At 41.9% G+C, this 24,889-nt stretch overlaps 1 protein-coding gene across 3 annotated transcripts in view; it reads left to right on the plus strand.

The window, feature by feature from the left end:
* The window catches only part of LOC124717007, a 94,763-nt gene extending 69,890 nt beyond the window's left edge, over positions 1 to 24,873 (plus strand). For 2 of the 3 annotated variants that reach the window (XM_047243656.1, XM_047243648.1), the window contains 2 exons: positions 3,617 to 3,751; positions 24,077 to 24,873. In XM_047243656.1, the coding sequence (XP_047099612.1) occupies positions 3,617 to 3,751; positions 24,077 to 24,466 (525 nt within the window). In that variant the 3' untranslated portion in view covers positions 24,467 to 24,873. The remainder of the gene's footprint in view (positions 1 to 3,616; positions 3,752 to 24,076) is intronic. The other variant, XM_047243665.1, reaches the window with a different exon arrangement.
* Positions 24,874 to 24,889: the final 16 nt, after the last annotated feature.

A 24,889-nucleotide genomic window follows, 5' to 3' on the forward strand; every position in this document is an offset into this window, starting at 1 on the left:
GCTATTCCTTATGCTCAATTGGATTCCTTGTCGACGACATTTTCGTCCCTTTTTTCTCCTGGGTTAGGCCGTGCAAACGACTTTGAAGCTCATATCACGCTCAAATCCACTGCTCGGCCTAAGTTTTTTTGGGCTCGCCCCATTCCTGTGGCCCTTTGTGATCAGGTCAAACGGGAGCTGGATCGTCTCACTGCTTCTGGGGTCTTGCCTCCTGTCACTTCCAGTGAGTAGTCCTTTCCTGTCATTGTCGTTGCTAAGCCAAATGGTGATATTAGTCTCTGTGGCGATTTCAAAGACACTGTAAATGCTCAATGCCTTATCGACACTTACCCTATGCCTCGACCTGACGAATTGTTCACTAAACTTGCTGGAGGCCAGTATTTTTCTAAACTTGACCTGTCAGAAGCTTATCATCAACTTCTTCTCGACGCTGCTTCCCGGCAGTTTCTGGTCCTTAACACGCCTTTCGGCCTCTATCAATACCAACAATTGCCATTCACGGTTGCCAGCGCCCCTACTCTCTTTCAGCGATTCTTGGAGCAATTATTGCTCCCTGTCCCTGGGTGTATTAATTACATGGACGACATTGTTGTCACTGGCTCCACCACTGACGAACATCTTCAAAATCTCCACACACTTTTTCATATCTTACAGACTGCCGGTCTTAAGTGTAATCTTCAGAAATCAAAATTTTTTCAGGCATCTGGATCACAAACCACTTGTTTTCTTGTTTCATCCATCAACGTCACTTCCCGACAAGGCTTCACACCGCCTCCAGCATTGGGCTCTTTACATGTCTCGTTTCAGTTATGAGATTCATTTCTGGCCGACAGCTCAACATGCGAATGTTGATGCACTGTCTCGCGTTCCCATGGGTGCTGATCTGGCATTCGATAGGGACGAACTTTTGTGTTTCCACCTGGATGTTGCCTAGCAGTGGATTGTGTACGGGTTCCGCATCACTGGGGACCGGCTGGCGGCTGCTACGGGTTCTGACCCTACCCTCTCCCGGGTTTTACACTGTATTCAGAAGGGTTGGCCAGATCGTCCAGCCGTTAGGACTTCTGATCTGTTGCGGAACTACTACGCTTTGCGTTACCGCCTCACGGCTAGGGATGGTGTTATCCTCCTTTCCACCGAAAATGCTTCGCCGCGTGTTGTAGTACCTGCATCTTTGCGTGCTTCAGTCTTGTGCCTCCATAACCAAGGGCACTGGGGTATCTCTCGCACAAAATCTCTGGTGCGCTATCATGTGTACTGGCCCGGCATCGACTCTGAAAAAGCACACATGGTCGCTGCCTGCGGCCCTTGTGCGTCACAGGCCACCACCCCGAAGTCATCTTTGTCACCGTGGCCTTTGCCTGAGAAGCTCTGGGAGCGAATTCATGCTCACTTCATGGGACCTTTTTTAGGTACTTATTGGCTTCTCGTTATTGACGCCTACTCTAACTTTCCTTTCATTGTCCGTTGCACGTCGCCTACCACTGCGGCAACCACCAATGCTCTAGCTCACATTTGCTCTTTGGAAGGCCTTCCCTCTACTCTTGTTACTGATAATGGTCCACAATTTGCCTCTTCCGATTTTGCGGATTTTTGTGCCCGTCACGGCGTCATGCATGTCACGGCCCCTCCGTTCCATCCACAGTCAAACGGTGAGGCTGAACAACTGGTCCGCACATTTAAGGCTCAGATGAGGAAACTCCTGACTTCTTCTGCTGATGATGCGCTTCTCCAATTTCTGGCTTCTTACCGTTTCACCCCCATGGGCAACCGCAGCCCGGCTGAGCTCTTACATGGCCAACAGCCCCCCACGCCACTTCATCTTCTGCGGCTTTCCAGCTCACAGCCGCAGGATACTGGAATCTCTCATTACTCACAACGCAGTCCTTTCACCATCATATCGGTGCCAGCACAAGAACTGACACCACCAGGAGATGTGCCCATGCAGGAACCAGATGACCATCATCTGTCGGAGCAACTCTACTCGCCTCCTCCTCCTACGGACGCGGACACACCGCCCATGTCTCCTGTTATAACAACCGGACGTGCCGCAATGGGCAGATTGGTGCACGAGGCCCCAGCAGATTCGACCTCCACGTCTCCTGTCATCTCGACCAGTTATCATCGGGGACACTTCCGTCCATCCGGGAAGCTTCCTCCTCGAGACTTTATGGCCAGTCAAACAACACCTATGGACGTTAGCAATCTACAGGCCACCTCCATCAAGACCTGAGCAAAAAATTCAAAGGGGGGAAAAGTGTTGTGACTTGCCGATCTTTCAAAGTGCTGCTGCGCAGTTACGCATGTCCTCTACTTGCGGCGCTGTCTGCCAGCCATGCAGCAGCAGTGCCACCTAAGCAGCCAGCCAGCCAGCAGCCGCTAGACTTGGACTCAGTTATGACTTGACTGTTAAAGTGTACACACATCTTACTCTGTTTACTTGATCTGTGACTTTCATGTATTGCGTCTTCCTTGAAATATATTTGTACAACTTGAAGTTATTGCAACAAGTAAATGGACTACTGCAACACGTGAATTGTGTTCCATAGATGTTGCTTATGTAGCTTCCCCTTGTGGACTTGTTGCATAGATGTTACATGTGTGATTGCCGTATGTGGACTCCGATACATTTTATGATAATGGCATGACCCCAACTTTCATAAAGGTGTTGCCAGTATGCTCTTGAGGTCCGGACTGAAGACTTCTGGGATGGTGGTGGTATACCGTATTTAGACTTATGTAATAATATTTTGTAATCTTGGAGATTCATTACAGTTCATAGAACTGCAGGGTGAAAATTTAAGAAAGTAGATGGTGTACAAGTCCCAACAATTATTTGACTTAACTAAAAGGTAACTGGTTAAAAAATATATAAAAACTGACAGTACTATTTGATTAGTTCATTGTGTTTCTCTGAGAGGGATTACCTATTTGCATATAAAATTGCAGTGTTTGGGATTTTGCTAATTGATGGAAATTCTTAATTAAGGTCTTGATTGAGTAATGAAGAATGTTACCTTGCTCAGAAAAATCAAGGCAGAAGAAATATATAACCAAATACTGGAATCCAACAAACATAAAGGCTCTGTATGCAGTTCACTTGCAGGACTCTGGTTATGTGTTGATAGTTATGCTAGTGTACGTATTTTGCCAGCTGGAAATTACCTTGAAACTTATGTTGTCACCTAGCTATGCCAGGCATACAGTATTAGTGAATGGTGCACGTAGTTTTTTCACACTGAACCACTTACTTTTTTCTGTGTGGTTTGGAAGCAAAGTTAGAAAAGGAAACAGAATGAAATGGCAGGTTTTTTTTTTTTTTTTACCAGGTTATGAAGGTGAAGGATTTGGGTTACATAGTTTGTAGATAGGTTAGGATGATATGAATCCACTAATCAAAACCACTTGCAGTTGTTCCTGATTAAAAAAAGAAATGGGTTAACGTTGATCTAAAAAGTGTTTAATGTGCAAAAAGAAAAAAGGGATCAAATGTGAAACTTAAAGTTCACATTACATTGTACATTGTTGTATTTGTGAAGATCTGAGCCCACATTAATTTTGGTTATTTACAATTTTTGGTGACTGCATTATAGAGCATTTTCTTTGTTTCACCCAGTGTGGACGACCAGCCACCAAATACAGCAAAGGTTGTAAGAAATGCTGCTTTGCTACACAACAGTGCACTGGATGTGGCCAACATGGACACTATATGTGGATGTGTCCAGAGGCATGGAGGATATACCATTCTACTGTAAGTTATTGGAGCTAAAGATTATTGTAAATGATCACTGTTTTCTTATAGCATTTTATGAAATTAGAATCTGCCATATCAGACACTATAAATCTTAATTTAAAAAATATAGTTCTTGATTTCTGTATACGTGATCAGATAACACAGTTAATACTTAACAGCATTTGAATAAGTGATTAATACTACATGAGCTTTCAGCCAAGCATGCCTTGGCCATTGTTAAGTTGTATGACTGCCAGTGGGCTGCTGGTATGCCCTTATAAACACAGCTTCAGTTGTGACATCACTGGTGCTTGCGGCGTCACGATATATGGACATATATTGATATGATATATTGATTGATATATTGACTGGCAATGGTAAGGAAAGCGTTTCTGAAGAAGAGAAATTAGTTAACATCAAGTATAGATTTAAGTGTCAGGAAGTCGTTTCTGAAAAGTATTTGTGTGGAGTGTAGCCATGTATGGAAGTGAAACATGGACGATAAATAGTTTGGACAAGAAGAGAATAGAAGCTTTCGAAATGTGGTGTTACAGAAGAATGCTGAAGATTAGATGGATAGATCACATAATTAATGAGGAGGTATTGAATAGAATTGGGGAGAAGAGGAGTTTGTGGCACAACTTGACAAGAAGAAGGGATCGATTGGTAGGACATGTTCTGAGGCATCAAGGGATCACACATTTAGCATTGGAGGGCAGCGTGGAGGGTAAAAATCATAGAGGGAGACCAAGAGATGAATACACTAAGCAGATTCAGAAAGATGTTCGTTGCAGTAAGTACTGGGAGATGAAGAAGCTTGCACAATTGACTCAGCGTTCAACATGCCTACTTTAACTTCGCGATCGCAGTATTCCATGTTGTGCTATGCTGCAGCCTTCCCATCTCTATTGATGGTGTTGTTGATTATTTTTATTTCAATGGCTTCTTTAATTACGCAGAGCTCCAAAACAGGTTGTGTCAAATTTCATCCAGTGACCATTCCTAAAGCACACTCAGTCAACGCAGATAGTGTAGCATAGGTGATAAAACCTCTCTTCTCCTTGCCTTGTGGATCTTCGGTAAAGCATAAGCAGTAAGTGGTCTAAGTGCCTGTGGGAGAAGATAGTGTGATCAGAATGTTTTCCCACAGGCACCTAGACCACCTACTATTTATACTTCACCAAAGATCTTCATGGATGGGATGACATTCCACCTCATCCTATCCACAATTGGTTCAGTAACGTACAAGCCTCAAGTACTTGACCAATCTCCTCACTCCACATGTTGGACACTGTGAACATCATATTAAAAACTTGGCAGATTTTATCAGCTGAATTAAATGTCTGCAACTTGGTGAGCATGACATTATGGCCAGTTTTGATGTGGTGGTGCTGTTTACAAATGTGCCTATCAAAGACTCTTTTGACCTACTATCCCAGTTATTCATAAGTGATGTAGGTAGGCTTTTTAGGCAAACTCTTACATCTTTTTATTTTTTGTACAATGGTCAGTTTTATGATCAGAGGGAGTGCATTCCAATCGGCAACTCTTTAGCTCCAGCTGTTTCATAGCTCTTCATGTAGAATTTTTAAGATATTGCCTTAGACACGGTGCCATTAAAGCGTAATTGTTTATTTTGATAGGTTGACAACATGTTTGTCATTTGGCCCCACAGACCTGAGATACTTGATGAGCTCTTGGAACAGTTCAGTGCCATTAACAACATCCAGTTCACCACGGAAGTAGAAAAAGACAATGTTACTGTCCATCTTCAGTGAATGCCTTGGCCTCTGCATCTACAGAAAACCTACCTGTACAGAGGTGCACTGTGTTACAAACACTGGTTCATTGTGCAAGAATGATATCAGACGCTGTCCCACCTACATAGGATCTTTGGGAATAACATTCATCCAATAAATGAAGTGATTTCAAGCAAGAATCACAAGACTACTACCGGCAAGGAGCAGGAAAAGAAACTTGCTTTCTTGCTGTTCTGTGGTTCTGTGTTGGGCAACGTAAGCTGCCTGTTGAAAAAAAAAAACACAAGATTAAATTAGTCTTCAGGCCTCTGAGAAAAATCCATCAATTACTGAGACAAGTTATAGATGCAGCAGGTCTCAGATCTGGTGTCTACAGGATATCTTGCGAGTAGGGCCAGTCTTACGTCGGTCAAACAGTTTGCATTGTGGAACAATGCAGGGAGGAGAAGATCCCCTTCACTACCCCAAGAAATCCATTTTTACTGAGCGTGCTTTAGACACAATCACCAGATAAAATTTGACAAAATCTGTGTTGTGGCTTGCACTAATGCCTTACAGTGCATAATTAAAGAAGTCATGGAAATCACCAATAACACCCTTAATAGAGACAGCAGCCTACAGCTCAGTGCAACATGGTATTCCGCAATTGCAAAGTTAAAGTGGGCACATTGAATGCCAAGTCAATATATGCACCCCTATGGTGATGCCGCGAGCACCGGTGATGTCCCAGCCAACAGCTGTGCCAGCAGCCCAATGTTAGTCATACAACTTGACAATGGACAACTCATGATTGACCGAAAGCTCATGTGATTTTAATCACTTGATGCAGCTGAAAACCACAGAACTTTTTATTTAATGTAACCTCCATGAGATTCTGCATTCTTATATAACATACTTGATTGTCAGCCTACCAAACAGCAGCAGAGAAAAAAATGTACAAAAGGACATAATGCAACTGCTTTCCCACAGTCTGCAAAACTTATTAAAGGATTAGAGCACATGGGACTTCAGGTTAAATACATTTACCCCCAATAGATTCATTACCAAGCACATTTTCCACATCAATGAAGCGAGGGAGTAAGTCCAAAAGTACTTCATTGCATGATTTTCTAAACTTGCACCCCCAAATTTGATCAGTGTTGTTTCCTTTTCTCTCCATATCATTCCAAGTAATTTTTCATCACCCTCTCTCTGTACTTACACAACTTTCTACTCAGGGTTCATGAGGCTCTTCCAAACCACTTTGGTGCCAGAAAATTCATATCCTTGTAGCCGTTATGTATTGCAAGTGTGTCATTAACAGAATTGGCTTCATAAGCAAGAGTTTGACTAATTTAGTACTTGGTCAGTGATTATTTGATCCACTCATCAGATCTTCTTCATTCTGCTTTAACACTACATTTCATAGGCTTTGTTTTGTTCTTGTTGGAGCTGCTTATTGTCCTCCTTTTACTCCCTTTACAATGCTACACTCCAGACAAATACCTTCACAAAAGAGTTCCAAGCACTTAAATTTATATTTGACATTTTATGAAATGTTTTTCTTGTTATTGTCAGTCTACTGTTCATGTCCTCTAAATTGATCATCATCAATTAGTTTGCTGCCCAAATAGAAGAACACATCTATTTTTAGTGTCACATTATCTAATCTAATTCCCTTAGCACCTGCGGACTTAAATTTACTCCATTCTCCTCCTTTTATTGTAATTGATTTTGTGTTACAAAGTCTTTCCAAGTCACTATTCATTCCATTCAACTGAACTTCCAATTCCTTTGTGTGTCTGACATCATTATATTCTCATCAGCAAGCCTCAAAGTTTTTATTTATCCTCCCCGAATTATAATTCCCATTCCAATTTTCTCCTTGATTTCATTTACTAATTGCTCATTGTACAGATAAAATAATGTTGGGATAGGCTACAACGTGGTTTCTCTTGCCTCTCAATTACTGCTTCCCTGTCTTGTCCTTTGATTTGTTATTCCTACAGTATTGTTTTTGTACAAGTTGTAAATAACCTTTTGCACTCAGCATTTTATCTCTGGTGCCTTCAGAATTTCAAAGAGTGCATCTTGTCAACATTGCCAAAATTCCTCTAAATCTACAAATGCTATAAACATAGGCTTGTCTTTCTTCAACTTAGAAGATAAGAGAAGTGGTAGGGTGAGTGTTGCCTCAGTTGTTCCTACATTTCTCGAGAATTCAAACTGATCTTGTCCAAGGGCAGTGTCTACCAGTTTGTCCATACATCTGCAAATAATTTGTTTTAGTATGACATATTAAACTGATAGTTCAGTAATAATATTCAGAGTTGTTTGCACCTGCCTTATTTGGAATTGGATTTATTCATTCTTCGTGATGTGTGATGGTGTTTCGCCTGTCTCATTTATCTTGCACATGAAGTGGAATTGTTCTATCATGGCTGGTTCTGCCAAGGATTTTCATAATTCTGAGGGAGTGTCCTTTATCCCAGGACTCATGTTTTGACATCAATCTTTCACTGCTGTCCCACATTCTTCTGTCAATATCATATCTGACATCTCATCTTCATTTACTTCTTCTTCTCTTTGTTCTTCCATGTTTATTTCCCTTGTATAGCCTTTGAAAATATTCCTTCCACCATGTAGCTTTCCCTTCTTTGCTTGGTACTGGCTTGCCATCTGAGCTCATGCTATTCGTACAGTAGTCTCTCTTTTCTCCAAACATCTCCCTAGTTTTCCTATAGGAAATTTCATCTTTCCCTTAGTCATGCATGTTTCTTAAGCCTTGCATTTGTCCTCCAACTATTCATACTTAACATAGTTTCGCTTTCTGTCAGTATCATTTTTATTTCACGTTTTGTTAGTTAAGTTCAGTATCTCATGTGCTATCCAAGGATTTCTACTGGACCTTGTCTTCTTGTGTGTTTGAACCTCTGTTGCCTTCACTATTTCATCTCTCAGAGCTGCCCATTGATCTTTTGTTGTCTTCTTTTCCCCTGTTTCAACCAGTTGTTGCTTAATGCTCCCTTTGAAACTCTCAAAAACTGCTGATTCTTTAATTCCTCTAGGTCCCATCTCCTTAATTTCCTATCTTTCCCTAATTTCTTTGATTTTAATTGGTAGTTAACAACCAATAATTTATGGTCAGAAACCACATCTGCCCCTGAATATGATTTGCAGTAGAAAATCTGGTTTCTAAATATCTATTGTACCATTATACAATCTATGTGAAAGTTTCCCACCTCTCCTTTGCTACCTATACAACCTTCTTCTGCAATTCTTAAACCATGAGTCAGCAACACTTAAATTAAGCTCTGTGCAAAGTTCTGCCAGGCAGCTTTTTCTGTCATTTCTTTTGTTCAGGCCACATTCTCCTACTATTTTTCCTTCTCATCCTTTTCCTCTCAAATCACAGTCTCCCCATCGCTATTAAATTTTTATCTCCATAGGGAAATGACATCAAGGGACAGGAAAGGACACCAGGTGCACTCAGTTTGTATTCCTGGGGACCTCATTCAACATACTGAAGAGGCTATTCCAGCAGCTGTTGAGGAAAGAGAGTGCAGCCAACTGCAGATTGTGGCGCACCTGGTAACAAATGATGCCTGTCGTCTGGGGTCCAAGGTCCTACTTGGATCATTCCAGTGACTGGCAGATAAGGTTGAGGAGACCTGCCTTGCACATGAAAAATTTCAACGAAGCTTACAATTTGCAGCATTGTCCCCAGAACCGATCATGACCCTTTGGTTTCAAGTGGAAGGACTGAACAAGAGACTTCAAAGGTTCTGGCTGCAAGGGTTTTTTAGATTAGGCAACTGTCCATCCGTTCCAGATAAAGATAGCTGTAGGAAACCCATAAGTATCAGTGTAAGATCCAAAGAAATACCCCCAAAGGTGAGAGTATTAAAATCCTAATGGTAAACTGTTGAAGCATTTGCAACAGAGTGCCAGAGTTTGAAGTGCTCATGAAAGGCAGTGAAGCTCACATAATACTAGGTGCATAAAGCTGGTCGAAACATGAAAATGATAGCAGTGAGATTTTTGGGGAAAATTTAAGTGTATATCAAAAGGATAGCCAAATGGGAAATGGAGGTGGTGTATTTGTTGCAGTAGACAAGAAACTCAAATCTACTGACATAGAAATTGAAGCTGCATGTGAGATTGTTTGGGAAAGACTCAGTATCAGGAGTGGGCACAAAAATGGTAATTGGTTCCTTCTGTCACCCGCCAGACTCATCTCCTGATGTGAACGAAAACTGTAGAGAAAACTTCAGTTCACTTGTATGTTACGTTCCCCAATCATTGGTGGGGACTTTAATTATCCAACAATTAACAGTAGTGTCATAGTGAGGAAATAAAACTTTTAGCACAGGTCAAGAGCATGTAGAAGTACTATGGCAATAGTTGACCATCCGCCCAGTAGACCAGTTCGTAGTAGGAGGGCACGTCCATGGTATACAGTCAGTGTGAACAAACTTCCAAAGAAACAAAGATTACTGTGTAATAGCTCTAAAACAAAGCGTAGGGATATAGATACATACTGAATGAAGCATGTTTGGCTGCCAAGAGAGCAATGTGTGATGTATTCAATGACTACCGTAGCAGAATATTGTTTAATGATATGTTGCAAAACTCAAATTCTGTCGTATGCAAAGGCTGTTAGTGTCAGCAAAATCAGTGTCCAGTCCCTAGTGTACGAGACAGAAACTGAAATTGAGGGTAGCAAAGTAAAAGCTGAAATGCTTAACTCCATTTTCAAATTTTCCCTTACAAAAAGAAAACCCAGGAGGAAGGCCCCAATTTAATCCCCATACCTTTAAAAACATGAGTGAAATAAGTATTAGTGTCAGTGGTGTTCAGAAACAGGTGAAATTGTTAAAACTGAATGAAGCTCCATGGCCTGATGGAATCCCTGTCAGATTCTGTACTGAATTCGCAGCTGAGTTAGCTCTTCTTCTAACTATAATCTGGTGCAGATCCCACGAACAAGAAACCATGCCCATTCTTGGAAAAAATCATTGGACATACCCGTCTACAAGAAGGGAAATAGGAGTGATCGACAAAACTACCATCTAATATCCTTGACATTGATTTGTTGTAGAATCTTAGAACACATTCTGAGCTCAAACATAGTGTGATATCGTGAACAGAATGACCTCCTCAATGCTAACTGGCATGGATTCCTAAAATGTCAATAATGTGAAACCCAGTTCTCACTCTTCTCACATGACATACCGAAAGCTTTGAAGCAAAGTAGTCAGGTAGATGTAGTATTTCTCGATTTGTGACTTGGTACCACACCTACGCTTGTTGTCAAAAGTACAGTCATATGGGTAGCAAGTGAAATTTGCGTCTGGATTGAGGACTGTTTGGTAGCGAGGATGCAGCCTGTTATCTTTAACAGAGTGTCTCGTCAGATGTAGAAGTAACTTCAGGTGTGCTCCAGGGAAGTGTGTTAGAAAGCTTGCTGTTCATGTGGTACGGTAATGATCTTGAAGACAATATTAACAGTAACATCAGGCTTTTTACAGATGAGTGAGTGTTGGAATCAGCAAACTCGTACTAACACCTGGGTGTAATGCTTTGTAGGAATATTAAATTGAATGGTCTCACAGGCTCAGTCATGGGTAAAGCAGGTTTATTGGTAGAATACTGGGGAAGTGCAGTCAGTCTACAGTGGAGATTGCTTGCAAATCATTCGTGTGACCGATTCTAGAATATTGTTCAAGTGTGTGGGACTTCCACCAAATAGGACTAACGGGGGATATTGAATGTATACCAAAAAAGGGAAGCATGAATGGTGATCCATGGGAGAATGTCACAGAGATACTGTAGGAACTGAACAGGAAGACTCTTGAAGAGAGATGTACACTATCCCAAGAAAGTCTATTAACAAAGTTTCAAGGACAAGCTTCAAATGATGACCCTAGGAATATACGGCAACCCCCTATGTATCACTCACAGAGGGATTGTAAGGAAAAGATTGTAATAAAAACAGCATGCACAGAGGCAGTCAAACAATCATGCTCCCTGTTCTCCATGTGTGAATGTAACAGGAAGAGACCCTAATAACTAGTACAATGGGATGTACCCCCTGCCATGCACCTCACAACTGTGTTCAGCCGGGGTCCCACATCCATTGTAGTTTCATGATAAGATGTACCAGAACAAACTCATCAACAGCTATTAGTTTGCATCTTTTATTAATTGTGTTGGCCCTGAAAAGGGCCTCTCTGGTAGCTGGAACATTGTTTGCAAAAGCAGGTGCTCTGACTGTCGACACTCTGACACGACACAAGCTTGGTAACGTTGAACTGTGTTTTGCGAACTCTTTAAAAGATTTCTGGCAGTGCCCTGATGTGATTGGTGGCATGTTGAATGCAATCCATTAGTTCCTCTTCGTTTCTAGGTGGTTCGCATCCGGCTGGGTGAACTAGAACCTTGAAGAAACCCCACAGGAAAAAATCCAGTGGCGTGAGGTCTGGTGATTGCGGGGGCCATGTCCTACAAGCACCTCTGCCAATTACCTGGCCATGTTCATTTAAATATCTGTGCACAGCATGATTGTTATGTACGGGCGCTCCATCATGCTGCAACCACATGTGTAGCCGTATGTGCAGGGAACATCTTCCAGCAGGCCAGGTAGAGTTTCTTGTAAAAAGTGAAAGTAATTTGCCCAGTAATTTGAGGAGGTAGATGGACCGGTCCAATCAGATGGTCACTCACAATGCTCTGCCCAAATGTTGAGCGAAAATTGTTCCTGTTGTCTTTGGATGTACGTGACGTGAGGCTCTCCCTTGCCCAGTAATGAACATTTAGTGTGTTGTAAAAGCCATCCCAACAGAAGGTGCACTCGTCGGTAAACACCACAATGACGGGGAAGTCGGGATCTCGTGCAACATGTCGCAGAAACCACCAGCAAAACCCTAGCCTGTGTTCATAGTCCACTTCAGGATTTAGGTCTTGGAAAGGGTGGAAACTATATGGATGCTGGCTGTCATCCCTCAAAGCCTCCCAGATTAACCAGTGAGTGACCCGTATGTCGTATCCAACTGCTCAAGTACTTTTTGAAGGTGCTTCCTTGAAGCACTCGAGAACAGTCTCTTCAAATGCAACATCCCGTCATGTTCGAGGTTTTCAGCATCAACATGATATCCTGCTAACAAGCCTGTTACGCCAAGTTGCTGGTGAATTTCTATAAACGTTTGTGGGTGTGGGTGGCGTCTTGCTGGGTACCATTCCTCATACAATAAATTGTCAAGCTTTATGCACATTACCGTCGGCTAGTCCATAAATGAAAACTGTATCTTGTTGTTTTTTGAATGAATACTGTGCCTCTATGCTTACTGCATGACTAAATTATAAGTGACGTGTGTGCGTTCTCCGAAGGGAAGCTTATGTGTGAATGCCTCTGACGTGGTGGAGATAAACAGCAGACCTTTTTGACACGTGTGTATCACATTGGGGAAGTGATGGGGCGAGGGATGTTTATATGTGTGAACCGACAACCATGGCGCTGCCTGCCAACTGACGAATGACAACAGTGCAATCTCACAGCGAATCAGAGCACATGGTGCCAAGTTTCCGTGGTTTAAAAATGATGTGTTGTCGACCTACACAACATTAGTAATTTTGGTTTGTACTGGTAACAGCTATCCGGAGTTAAAATTTCATAACATAGTTTTTCTCCACCCTGTATGTGTGTATGTTTGGATCAATTTCAACCAAATTTTACACAGAAACAGCAGGTGTCATGAGTATCAGCACTGTAGGCTTTATAACCTCCTAATAGGAAGGAGATAGGGCGAAAACATGTTTTTCCCAGTCCCTGACATATAGGCTGTTGTTCACAACAGGCATGTTTTGTGGGAACAGGACTGGCTGGCCCATTGACCTGCATGACAGACGTGTTGTGTTGTAGTGTCAGTGACAGTGATCATAAGACTGTGACAGCATCTATGAAGACGTGTCCTACAAGGAATGTTAATAAAGGAAGGAAGATATATTTGCTCAGCAAGGGTGACAGGATACAAATTTCGGAATATCTCAGCAGTCAGCATCAAATATTCAGTGATGAGGACAAAGAAGTGGAGAACAAATGGAAAAAAATTCAAAGGCATCATTCAATGTTCCCTAGAGAAGTATGTTCCGAGTAAGGTTTTAAAGGATGGGAAAGATCCACCATGGTTTAATAGCCATGTTAGAAAAGTGCTATGTGAACAAAGAGCACTTCTTCACAGATTCGTGAGGAGTAAAAACATAGCTGACAAACAAAAGCTGAAAGAAGCGAAAATGAGCATTAGGAGAGGAATGAGAGAAACGGTCAATGGTTTTGAAAATAACACGTTGTAAACTGACCTCAGTAAAAACCCTAAGAGATTTTGGTCGTATGTAAAATCAGTAAGTGGGTCAAAATCATCTATTCGTTCTCTCAGTGACTACACCAGCACCGAAACGGAAGATAATAGAGAGAAAGCCAAAATAATGATTCCATCTTCCGAAGTTGTTTCACTGTGGAAGATCGTAATACTGTCCCTCCTTTCAATCGTTGTACAGATGTCGAAATGACACATATTGAGATGACCGGTCGCAGAATTGAAAAGCAACTACAATTTCTTAGTAGTGGAAAGATGTCCAGGACCAGATGAGATACCTATAAGACTCTGTAAAGATTATGCAAAAGAATTTGCTCCCCTTCTTGCAGTAATTTATCGTAGATCACTTGAGCAATGAAAGGTACATAATGACTGGAAAAAAGCACAGGTCATTCTCGTTTTTAAGAAAGGCCATAAGACAGATCCACACAATTATAGACCGATATTGTTGACGTCAATCTGTTGTAGAGTTATGGAATATGTTTTATGCTCAAGAATTATGGCATTTTTTGGAAAATGAATATCTTTTAAAAATTAACATGGAGTCTGCAAACAGAGATCCTGTGAAACTCGGCTCACTCTGTTCCTCCGTGAGATCCACAGCACAGTGGACAATGGTGCACAAGTTGATGCCATGTTCCTTGATTTCAGTAAGGCCTTCGACACTGTTACGCATTGCCATTTAATTGGGGGGGGGGGGGGGGGGGGAATGAAATTATGAAGTCTCGGAGCAGACTTGCGATTGGATTCAAGACTTTCTTGCAGATATAACTCAACATGTTGCTCTTGACAGAACTAAATTGACAGATGTGAAGGTAATATCCGGAGTGCCCACCCGGATAGCTGTGCAGTCTTAATACGTTGCTTCCTGAGCGGGAAGTCCCCTGCACGAATCTGCCTGATGGATTAGTGTTGAGCCCCAGTGTGCCGGCAAGCCTGTGGATGGTTTTTAAGGCGGTTTTCCATCTGTCTCGGCGAATGCAGGCTTGTGCCCCTTATTCTGCCTCAGTTACAATATGTCGGCAATGGACTGCTGTGGCATGTTGTGGGGTTGTGAACCACTGAGGGCTACTGCGGGGCGCAGCCTCTCTATCGTTTCTAGGTCCCCGGTTTAATTCTCAACACACTGTACAATATCCGGAGCACCACAGGGAAGTGTGATAGAACCATTGCTGTTTACAATATAAAATATAAATGATCTTGTAGAAAGCATCAGATGCTCTTTAAGGCTATTCGCAGATGATGCAGTTGTCTATACCAAAGTAACAACACCAGAAGATAGTAAGAATTTGCAGAACGACCTGCAGAGAATTGATGAATGGTGCAGGCTCTGGCAGTTGACCCTGAACGTAAATAAATGTAATATATGGCGCATACATAGGAAAAGAAATCCACAACTGTGCAGCTACACTATTGATAACAAACATCTGGAGACAGGGTCTGCCGTAAAATATCTCGGTGTAACTATCCAGAGTGACCATAAGTGGAATGACCATATAAAACAAATAGTGGGAATAGCAGACACCAGACTCAAATTCATTGGAAAAATCTCAAGGAAGTGTAACTCATTCACGAAAGAAGTGGCTTATAAGGCACTTGTTTATCTGATTCTTGAGTATTGTTCATCTGTCTGGGATCCCTATCACGTAGAACTGATAGATGAGATAGAGAAGATCCAACGAAGAGCGGCGCATTTCTTCACAGGATCGTTTAGCTGGCGAGAGAGCATCACAGAGATGCTAAACAAACTCCAGTGGCAGAAGTTACAAGAGAGGCATTGTGGATCACGGAGAGATTGAAATTCTGGAACGGCACTTTTGATGAGGAGTTGGACAACATATTACTTCCCCCCACATACATCTCACCTATTGACCGTGAGGAGAAAATTCAAGAAATTAGAGCCAGTGCAGAGGCTTACCAACAATCATTACTCCCACACACTATTCGCGAGTGAAAAAGGGTTGGAGACATCAGATAGTGGCACCAAAAGTACCCTCTGCCACATACTATTATGCGGCTTGTGGAGTGTGATGTAGATGTATTAGTATCGGCCTACTTCATTGACCTACTTCGCATGACAGAGGGGGGAGGAGCAGATGGCGAGAGGGAGGAAGGTTGTGGACACAGAGTGGTGGAGATGAATAGAGAGAGAGAGGGGGGGGGGGATGGACTAATAGAATCAATACGTACCTGGGCAATGCCGGGTACTCGGCTAGTGTATATTAGTCAATTTCCTCCTTCCCCCTCTCTCAGTCCATCTCAATCGTCCCCTTTTCCTGTCCACATCCTCCTCCCTCCTCTCTCTACCCTGCTCCTCCACCATCTACTTCCACTTCTGTACTCCTCCTCCTCCTCCTCCTCCTCCTCCTCCTACGTGTACGTATCTCCTTCTTCCCCTCCCTGTCTGTGCCTCTCATTGTCCTCCGTTATCTCTCCATGTTATCACACTCACCTCCAATAAGAGGCTGGTGGTTCATATCCATACAGTATTCCTTTCCAGATTATAATTAATGTGTGTACCAGATTATAATTAATGTGTGTACCAGATTTGACTGAAACTGTTGCAGGAGTTTAGGATAAGCTTTTTACCCATAGCTTTGCTTGCATATGCACATGTTAGATATATGTCACACGTATTTAACATATTTTACATGTATGAAACACACGTTTCACATGTGTTCCAGCAAATTTCGCCCTGCAGTTTTATTTTCATGCAGTTCAATGTTTATGATGAAGTGTCTTCTGAACTATGTGCTATACAGTGGTACGAGGGTTGGAACTTTAATAGTGGCAACTATTTATTTACAGCTCGTACAAAATAGATACGTGTTTCGAAGTTTTACTGTCCTTCAAAGTAGTCACCAGCATTGTGTATAATCCGTTGCCAGCATTGTGGAAGTCATAGGATACTCTAAGCAGTGCCAGTTGTGTTGACAGTTCGATTGGCGCAGTCTATTGCCTGATGAATTTGTGGCAGTTCTGAAATGAATGCCGTGAAGTGTTTCCTTCAGTTTAGAAATAAAGTTGAACTTACGAGGGCTTAAGTCAGGGGAGTGCAGTAGGTGGTATAGCACTTAGCAGTCCCATCAGTTAAACAAATCAGTAACAGCTTGCACTGTACGTGCTTGAGCATTGTCCTCTAAACTGATGGTCAGGTCCTGCAGTGTCATTACTTCTGTCTCTAAGCTGTTTATTTTTGGAACACAACCTATGACCAGCCTAGAGACAGAAGTGATGACACTTTCTGCAGGATCTGACCATCATTTTAGAGGACAATGCTTAAGTATGTACAGTGCAAGCTGTTACTGATTTCTTTAACTGATGGGGCCGCTAAGTGCTATACCACCTACCAACTGCACTCGCCTGACTTAAGCCCTTGTAAGTTCAGCTCAATTTCTAAACTGAAGGAAACACTTCATGGCATTCGCTGCAGAACTGCCACAAATTCGTCGGGCAATAGACCACGCCGCTCGAAGTGTCAACACAACTGGCACTGCTAAGAGTATCCTACGACTTCCACATCGCTGGTAACAGGTAATACACAATGCTGTTGACTACTTTGAAGGTCAGTAGAACTTTGAAACACGTATCTATTTTGTATGAGATGTAAATAAATAGTTGCCACTATTAAAGTTCTAACCCTTGCATAATTGTGCAGTTACATCTAGTAGTGTATGTGCTTAACGTATACGGAAAGTGTTGTGAATAGCATTAGTAGTAAAGTAGTAGTAGTAGTAGATTAAAATGTCTTGCACAGTGCAGCAGTTCCTCATGTATCTGTGTGTTTATGATGTCATAAGCCCCGAAATACGACTTTTACAATGATATACAAGGTACCTGTGCCACAAAATTTATTGATCCAAATCTTACAATATATTAAAATACTTCAAAGTAGTGGCCTGAAGCAGTAATACACATCCTCCAGCAATTCCCCCATGCCTATTCTACTTCCCGGAAGGCAGTGACCAGAATTTCCTTTAGAAGATGTGTCATCACCCTTTGGATGCCCTCAGTGGTACCAAAACAGTGCCCCTTCATCTTGGTTTTGATGTGCAGAAACAGGTAGAAGTCAGACGGTGCCATGTCAGGACTGTAGAGCAGCTGCCAAGTTTTGCTTTGCTAGGAACTCATGAATCTGCACAGTGGTGTGGCATGGCACGTTGCCCTGATGCAGCATCCACAGTGAAGTGGGCATGTGTTTTGTGTGGATGATGTGTTCTGCTAGCCTTTTTAACTCTCCAAGGCTGTTTTCACAGTCATTCCTTGCAGTACAAACTCCAAATGGATCAAACTTTTTATACTGGAGAAGGTGATGAGCATGGGTTTCATTAGTGATTTGCTCATTCTTGCTGTCTTTGGTTTGGGAGATGTGGGGGTGTGCCACTCTGAACTTTGCACTTCGTTTCTGGGACATATCCAAAAATCCATGTCTCGTGCCGGTGATGACAGTGTCCAGCCATTCCACAAGTTCCGTTGTGATCTCCAAATCGTTGGATTTGTGGTTGTCACTCAACACTTTGTGGAACATACTTCATGCATGTTCAAATCTTTGGTAACATTGTTAAACACAGTCCCATATGACATGTTTAACTCATCTGCTAGCCACCAGACACCCAAACATCTGTTGGAATTCAGCAATGCACACACACGAGTCACATTATCAGACCTTGAACTTGTTGACGGCTGTCCTGAGTGGACTTCATCAGTAACATCTGCCCAGCCCTCGTTAAATTGTTTTAGCCACCTGTAAACTTGCACATAAGAAATAACAGACTCCCCATAGGCCTCTTGGAATCATTTTGTAAGTTTCAGCCAGAGATTGTTTAAGTTTTGAACAAAGATTGATTGAATTGCATTGCTCCAAAGTGGACCGCATCTTGCATGATGACACAGACATTGCACTAGGGTTTACACAAAAAATGATGCGAATGCTTCCACAGCTCGGAGCGAACTGTGGAAGATAGCAATGGAAAGATGATACTGGGCTCGGCCCAGTAGGAGCATCAGGAAACAACCCGTTTACTTTTTGATCACACCATATACACTCCTGGAAATGGAAAAAAGAACACATTGACACCGGTGTGTCAGACCCACCATACTTGCTCCGGACACTGCGAGAGGGCTGTACAAGCAATGATCACACGCACGGCACAGCGGACACACCAGGAACCGCGGTGTTGGCCGTCGAATGGCGCTAGCTGCGCAGCATTTGTGCACCGCCGCCGTCAGTGTCAGCCAGTTTGCCGTGGCATACAGAGCTCCATCGCAGTCTTTAACACTGGTAGCATGCCGCGACAGCGTGGACGTGAACCGTATGTGCAGTTGATGGACTTTGAGCGAGGGCGTATAGTGGGCATGCGGGAGGCCGGGTGGACGTACCGCCGAATTGCTCAACACGTGGGGCGTGAGGTCTCCACAGTAAATCGATGTTGTCGCCAGTGGACGGCGGAAGGTGCACGTGCCCGTCGACCTGGGACCGGACCGCACCGACGCACGGATGCACGCCAAGACCGTAGGATCCTACGCAGTGCCGTAGGGGACCGCACCGTCACTTCCCAGCAAATTAGGGACACTGTTGCTCCTGGGGTATCGGCGAGGACCATTCGCAACCGTCTCCATGAAGCTGGGCTACGGTCCCGCACACCGTTAGGCCGTCTTCCGCTCACGCCCCAACATCGTGCAGCCCGCCTACAGTGGTGTCGCGACAGGCGTGAATGGAGGGACGAATGGAGACGTGTCGTCTTCAGCGATGAGAGTCGCTTCTGCCTTGGTGCCAATGATGGTCGTATGCGTGTTTGGCGCCGTGCAGGTGAGCACCACAATCAGGACTGCATACGACCGAGGCACACAGGGCCAACACCCGGCATCATGGTGTGGGGAGCGATCTCCTACACTGGCCGTACACCACTGGTGATCGTCGAGGGGACACTGAATAGTGCACGGTACATCCAAACCGTCATCGAACCCATCGTTCTACCATTCCTAGACCGGCAAGGGAACTTGCTGTTCCAACAGGACAATGCACGTCCGCATGTATCCCGTGCCACCCAACGTGCTCTAGAAGGTGTAAGTCAACTACCCTGGCCAGCAAGATCTCCGGATCTGTCCCCCATTGAGCATGTTTGGGACTGGATGAAGCGTCGTCTCACGCGGTCTGCACATCCAGCATGAACGCTGGTCCAACTGAGGCGCCAGGTGGAAATGGCATGGCATGGCAAGCCATTCCACAGGACTACATCCAGCATCTCTACGATCGTCTCCATGGGAGAATAGCAGCCTGCATTGCTGCGAAAGGTGGATATACACTGTACTAGTGCCGACATTGTGCATGCTCTGTTGCCTGTGTCTATGTGCCTGTGGTTTTGTCAGTGTGATCATGTGATGTATCTGACCCCAGGAATATGTCAATAAAGTTTCCCCTTCCTGGGACAATGAATTCACGGTGTTCTTATTTCAATTTCCAGGAGTGTATTTTTGTAGACACATTCAGTGGCAGATGTGGATACTGTCTGCGAATAGAGTTTGTAGCAATGAATTAATAAACTTAAACATCATGTTTCATGTGGCAGTTTTACTGCAAGAACAGCAGAAATGTAGTAAGCAGTAAAATTTTTCCTTTCATCATTTTTGTGGGGGTTGTTAGTGAGAAACAAAAATGTTTGAAATATGTGTAAAATTTGTTGCAAGTCTCTTACCTGCTCTGATTCTCTAATACTGAATGACCAAAGTATAGTTATCCTCTCTACTCATGTAGTCACAATTATTCTTAAGGCTGTTGAAGCATTCCACAAAAGCTACTTGTGACTTCCCTTGTCACTTCTAGAGTAAGAGTGACTTCATGCTACATTGGATCCTTTCTAAATTAGTAACAAAAAAATGGTTCAAATGGCTCTGAGCACTATGGGACTCGACTTCTGAGGTCATTAGTCCCCTAGAACTTAGAACTAGTTAAACCTAACTAACCTAAGGACATCGCACACATCCATGCCTGAGGCAGGATTCGAACCTGCGACCGTAGCGGTCTCGCGGTTCCAGACTGCAGCGCCTAGAACCGCACGGCCACTTTGGCTGGCAAATTAGTAACAAATTTTCAGTGATATATTACATATTATCATGCCCAATGGTGAAAAACAAAGCCTCACAGTACCAAATCAGATGATTTGGTGTGATAATTGATGTCATTGTTCACAATGTTGTTCCACCCACGGGTGAATTTAAAGTGGCCAAAATTAGGCTAAAAGACAGTTCCGTATCCTGTTAATTTGTTTGAAATTATAGTGACAGTCAAATCCATTGACTGCTCATGCAAAATTTTACCAATATGCTACAGTGTGGTGCCTAAAACAAGGGTAGTAATCATAACTAAATAGAATATAGGAATTTCACGAATACCCTTCCCCCAAGCTCACTAAGGTGAAATATTCTAGTAACTTGAAAGGAGCATCTTCCTCTTTGTACTCATGTAGTTTTAGCCAGATTGGTTAACCTCGTTTCATACTCCCTACATCTCCATCTGCATCTATACTCTGTGAACTGCCATGAGGTGCATGGCATAGAGTACATTCCATTGTACCAGTTAGTAAGGTTTCTTCCTGTTCCATTCATGTACAGAGCGCAGAAAGAATGATTGTGTGAATGCCTCTGTGTGTGTGCAGTAATTATTCTAATCTTATCCTCACGAACCCTATGTGAGTGATTTGCAGGGAGTTGTAGTATATCCCTAGAGTAATCATTTAAAGCTGGTTCTTGAAACTTTGTTAATAGACTTTCTCAGGATGGTTTACGTTTCTCTTCAAGAGTATTCCAGTTCGGTTGCTTCAGTATCTCTGTGACTCTCTCCCATGGATCAAACAAACTTGTGATCATTCATGCTGCTTTATACATTTCATATCTCCTGTTAGGCCTATTTGGCCTGGGTCCCAATATTCTAGGATGTGTTGCATGAATGATTTGCAACAATCTCTTTTGTAAACTGATTGCCCTTCCCCAGTATTCTAACAATAAACCAAAGTCTACCACATGCTTTACCCAGGATTAAGGCTATGTGATCATTCCATTTCATATCCATACTGAGTTGGCTGATTCCAACACTGACTCATTGAGATTATAGTCATAGGATACTATGTTTTTTGTTTTGTGAAGTGCACAATTGTGCATTTATGAACATTTAAAGCAATTTGCCAGTCTTTGCACCTCTTTGAAATCTTATGAAGATCTGATTGGATATTTATGCAGTTTCTTTCAGATAATAATTCATTATAGGTAACTGCATCATCTGCAAAAAGCCTGATGTTACTAGTAATATTGTCTTCAAGGTCAGCAAGGGTGCCAACTGACTCCCCTGGGGTACACCTGAAGTTACTTCGACATCTGATGAAGACTCTCCATCCAAGATAACATGCTCTGTCCTCCTTACTAAAAAGTCTTCAATCCAGTCACAAATTTCACTTGATACGCTAGATGATCAAACTCTTGACAACAAGTGTACATGTGGTACTGCTTTTCGGAAATCAAGAAATACTGAATCTACCTAATGGCCTTGATACAAAGCTTTCACTGTGTCATGTGAGAAAAGCGCAGGTTGGGTCTCACATGATTGTTCTCATCGGAACCCATGCTGGTTAGCATAAAGGAGGTCATTCTGTTCTAGATACCTAATTATCTGTGATTTCGGCATATGTTCTAAGATTCTACAGCAAGAATTATGATTCTCTTGTCGTTAGATTTACATTTGGGGAAGATCTACCTACTTCTTTAAAACTCACTTTCTCCTCCAAATATCTAGTGGCAAAGAGTCTTATTAGTGAAGCCTCTACGGAAAACACTTTCATACTAAAAAAAGGTGGCATTCTCCACTTTTGCTGTATTAATTTTATTTGTGCACAGCTTGTTTCAGCCTATAGGCCATTATCAAGTGGTGATGTGGTTCAGCAATAGAAGACTATGCTGTATATATGGGAATGTCAGAATCTTTAAATTAGTGTTTTGTATTCATTTTGGTTCACAAGTGCTGCCTTGAACACTCACAAAGGTATTGTAATGTCAAACCAGCAAGACAGCATTGTAACAAATTGAAAAGATAAATTTAAAGACACTGACAGTTTGATATGTAAGGCATAGTTTTATACTTCAGAATTTGTAAAATCACTTGAGAATGGCCTAGAGAGCTGAAACTAGTCATGAACAAATAAAATTAATACAAGAAAAGTGGAAAATGCCACCTTCTTTTAATAAATTCATTGCTGTGGTACCCACTAAAAAACAAGAACATTTCATACGAAATTTGCTCGTATACTTGCTTTATGACTATCTATAGCCTGTTAATTTTACATATATAAATTGAACTGTTGTTTATAATTAATTGTTTAACATTGTGAGGAATCAAACAAAATGAAGAAAAAAATGTAGGTGGCAACTGGAATCAAACTCAGGCCAAGGAATTATCAAACATTGTGGCTGACCTCTCACCTATAGAGGCATTACAACAGCTGCTCCTTCAATACCCCTCATACTCTACACTTGCTTAATATGTTACATGCAATTTTGAAGAAAAATACTGACCTGGTGCTGTGAGCAGTGTTGCACTCATAATGCCAGAAGAAATGACATCACATTAGAACATGTGTTTCGAAAACAGACAATTATGTCCCTTCTCTTTGTTAATCGAAGCACTGATAATCATCATTTTAGCACTTGTTTTTGGTTTTTAGTTATCTCAGAAAGAGCCCAACAGAACATGTTTCTGTTCATTTTATTTACATACCAGCATGCATTCAAAGAGAAATTACATAATTTTGGTGTGATTTCCGGCTCGCGTTCAAAGAGAAGTAGCATAATTTTAGTGTGATATTTACACTGTGCTGTAGCACCTTAGCATATGATAACCAGTTGCCAGTAGTCACATCTATCTCCTGACAGAAGTAAGGAACTCCCAAATTTTAATTGAAATTGTACACTTGTTCAGCCAACCCTTGGTGTTAACTAAGACATCCCCCACCATTGTACTCTGTCCATGCGCAAAGTAGTGACTGCTCTGCGCCATGTAGTAACTGATAATTACATAATGGTTCACAAAGCTGTGGACAGAACCAATCTGCAGCAGAAATATTCTGTAAACTATGTTGTACATTACATTTGGATCTGTTGCGTATTAATTATGGCTGTTGTGTTGTTAATAATATGCTTTATTAATAGTATGTGGCATTTAATTGCACTTCTTTCTCTTACAGACATCTCCTCATGAAAATTCTGTTAGTTCCAAATATCCATTGAAGAGACCAAATGAACAGTTCTGTTGCAACTGTGCAAGAAGAGGCCATACGTCACTTAATTGCAAGTTTCCAAACAGTGAGACTTTTGATACGTATGATGCACAGTCAAGATCTCTGAACTTTAATGTATTTCCCTACAAAAACCATAAAAATAATGGCTATCACAATAAATTTTCTGTTCCAAATATGAACAAAAAATTGAAGAAAAATAAAACAAATAACAATGTAACAATTGTAACAGATTCTGAATCATTCAATCACAGGAGAAAGAAGTTAACAAATACTGAAAGAAAAAGAATAAAAAAGAAACAAAAAAAGGTGTTGCAGAACAAAATGGCAAATACATAGCCTCATATAAACACAGATTTTGGTTATCTTCTTAGTGCAGAGTCAAAGGTACAGCTTCATGTACACATTGTTAGAACAGTTACAAACTTCTGAAGTAGCTATTTCTTCTTTGCTGAAGAAATATGCTAAAGAATTACTGTGATTTTCTTTTTAAATAAATTGAATGTATTTCAATTAGTTGCAGTCGCTTTAAAGTTAGGAAATATTTTCTGTACATGATATTTTATAGACTGCCCACTGTGAAAGTTCTGTCAGAAAAATATAGTTCATGGTGTTTATTGTTCTGCTCTTATTTATGGTTTCACATACCATAGAGGTCACTGTTAATGTTTGTTATTTCAGTTTCATTAATAATATTGCACTAGAGTGCTTGTAAATAAATAATAAATATATTTTTTCAGTTGTAATTGAAGTACGACTATT

This window comes from Schistocerca piceifrons, chromosome 1, assembly GCF_021461385.2.
Source record: "Schistocerca piceifrons isolate TAMUIC-IGC-003096 chromosome 1, iqSchPice1.1, whole genome shotgun sequence".
Lineage (NCBI taxonomy): Eukaryota > Metazoa > Arthropoda > Insecta > Orthoptera > Acrididae > Schistocerca > Schistocerca piceifrons.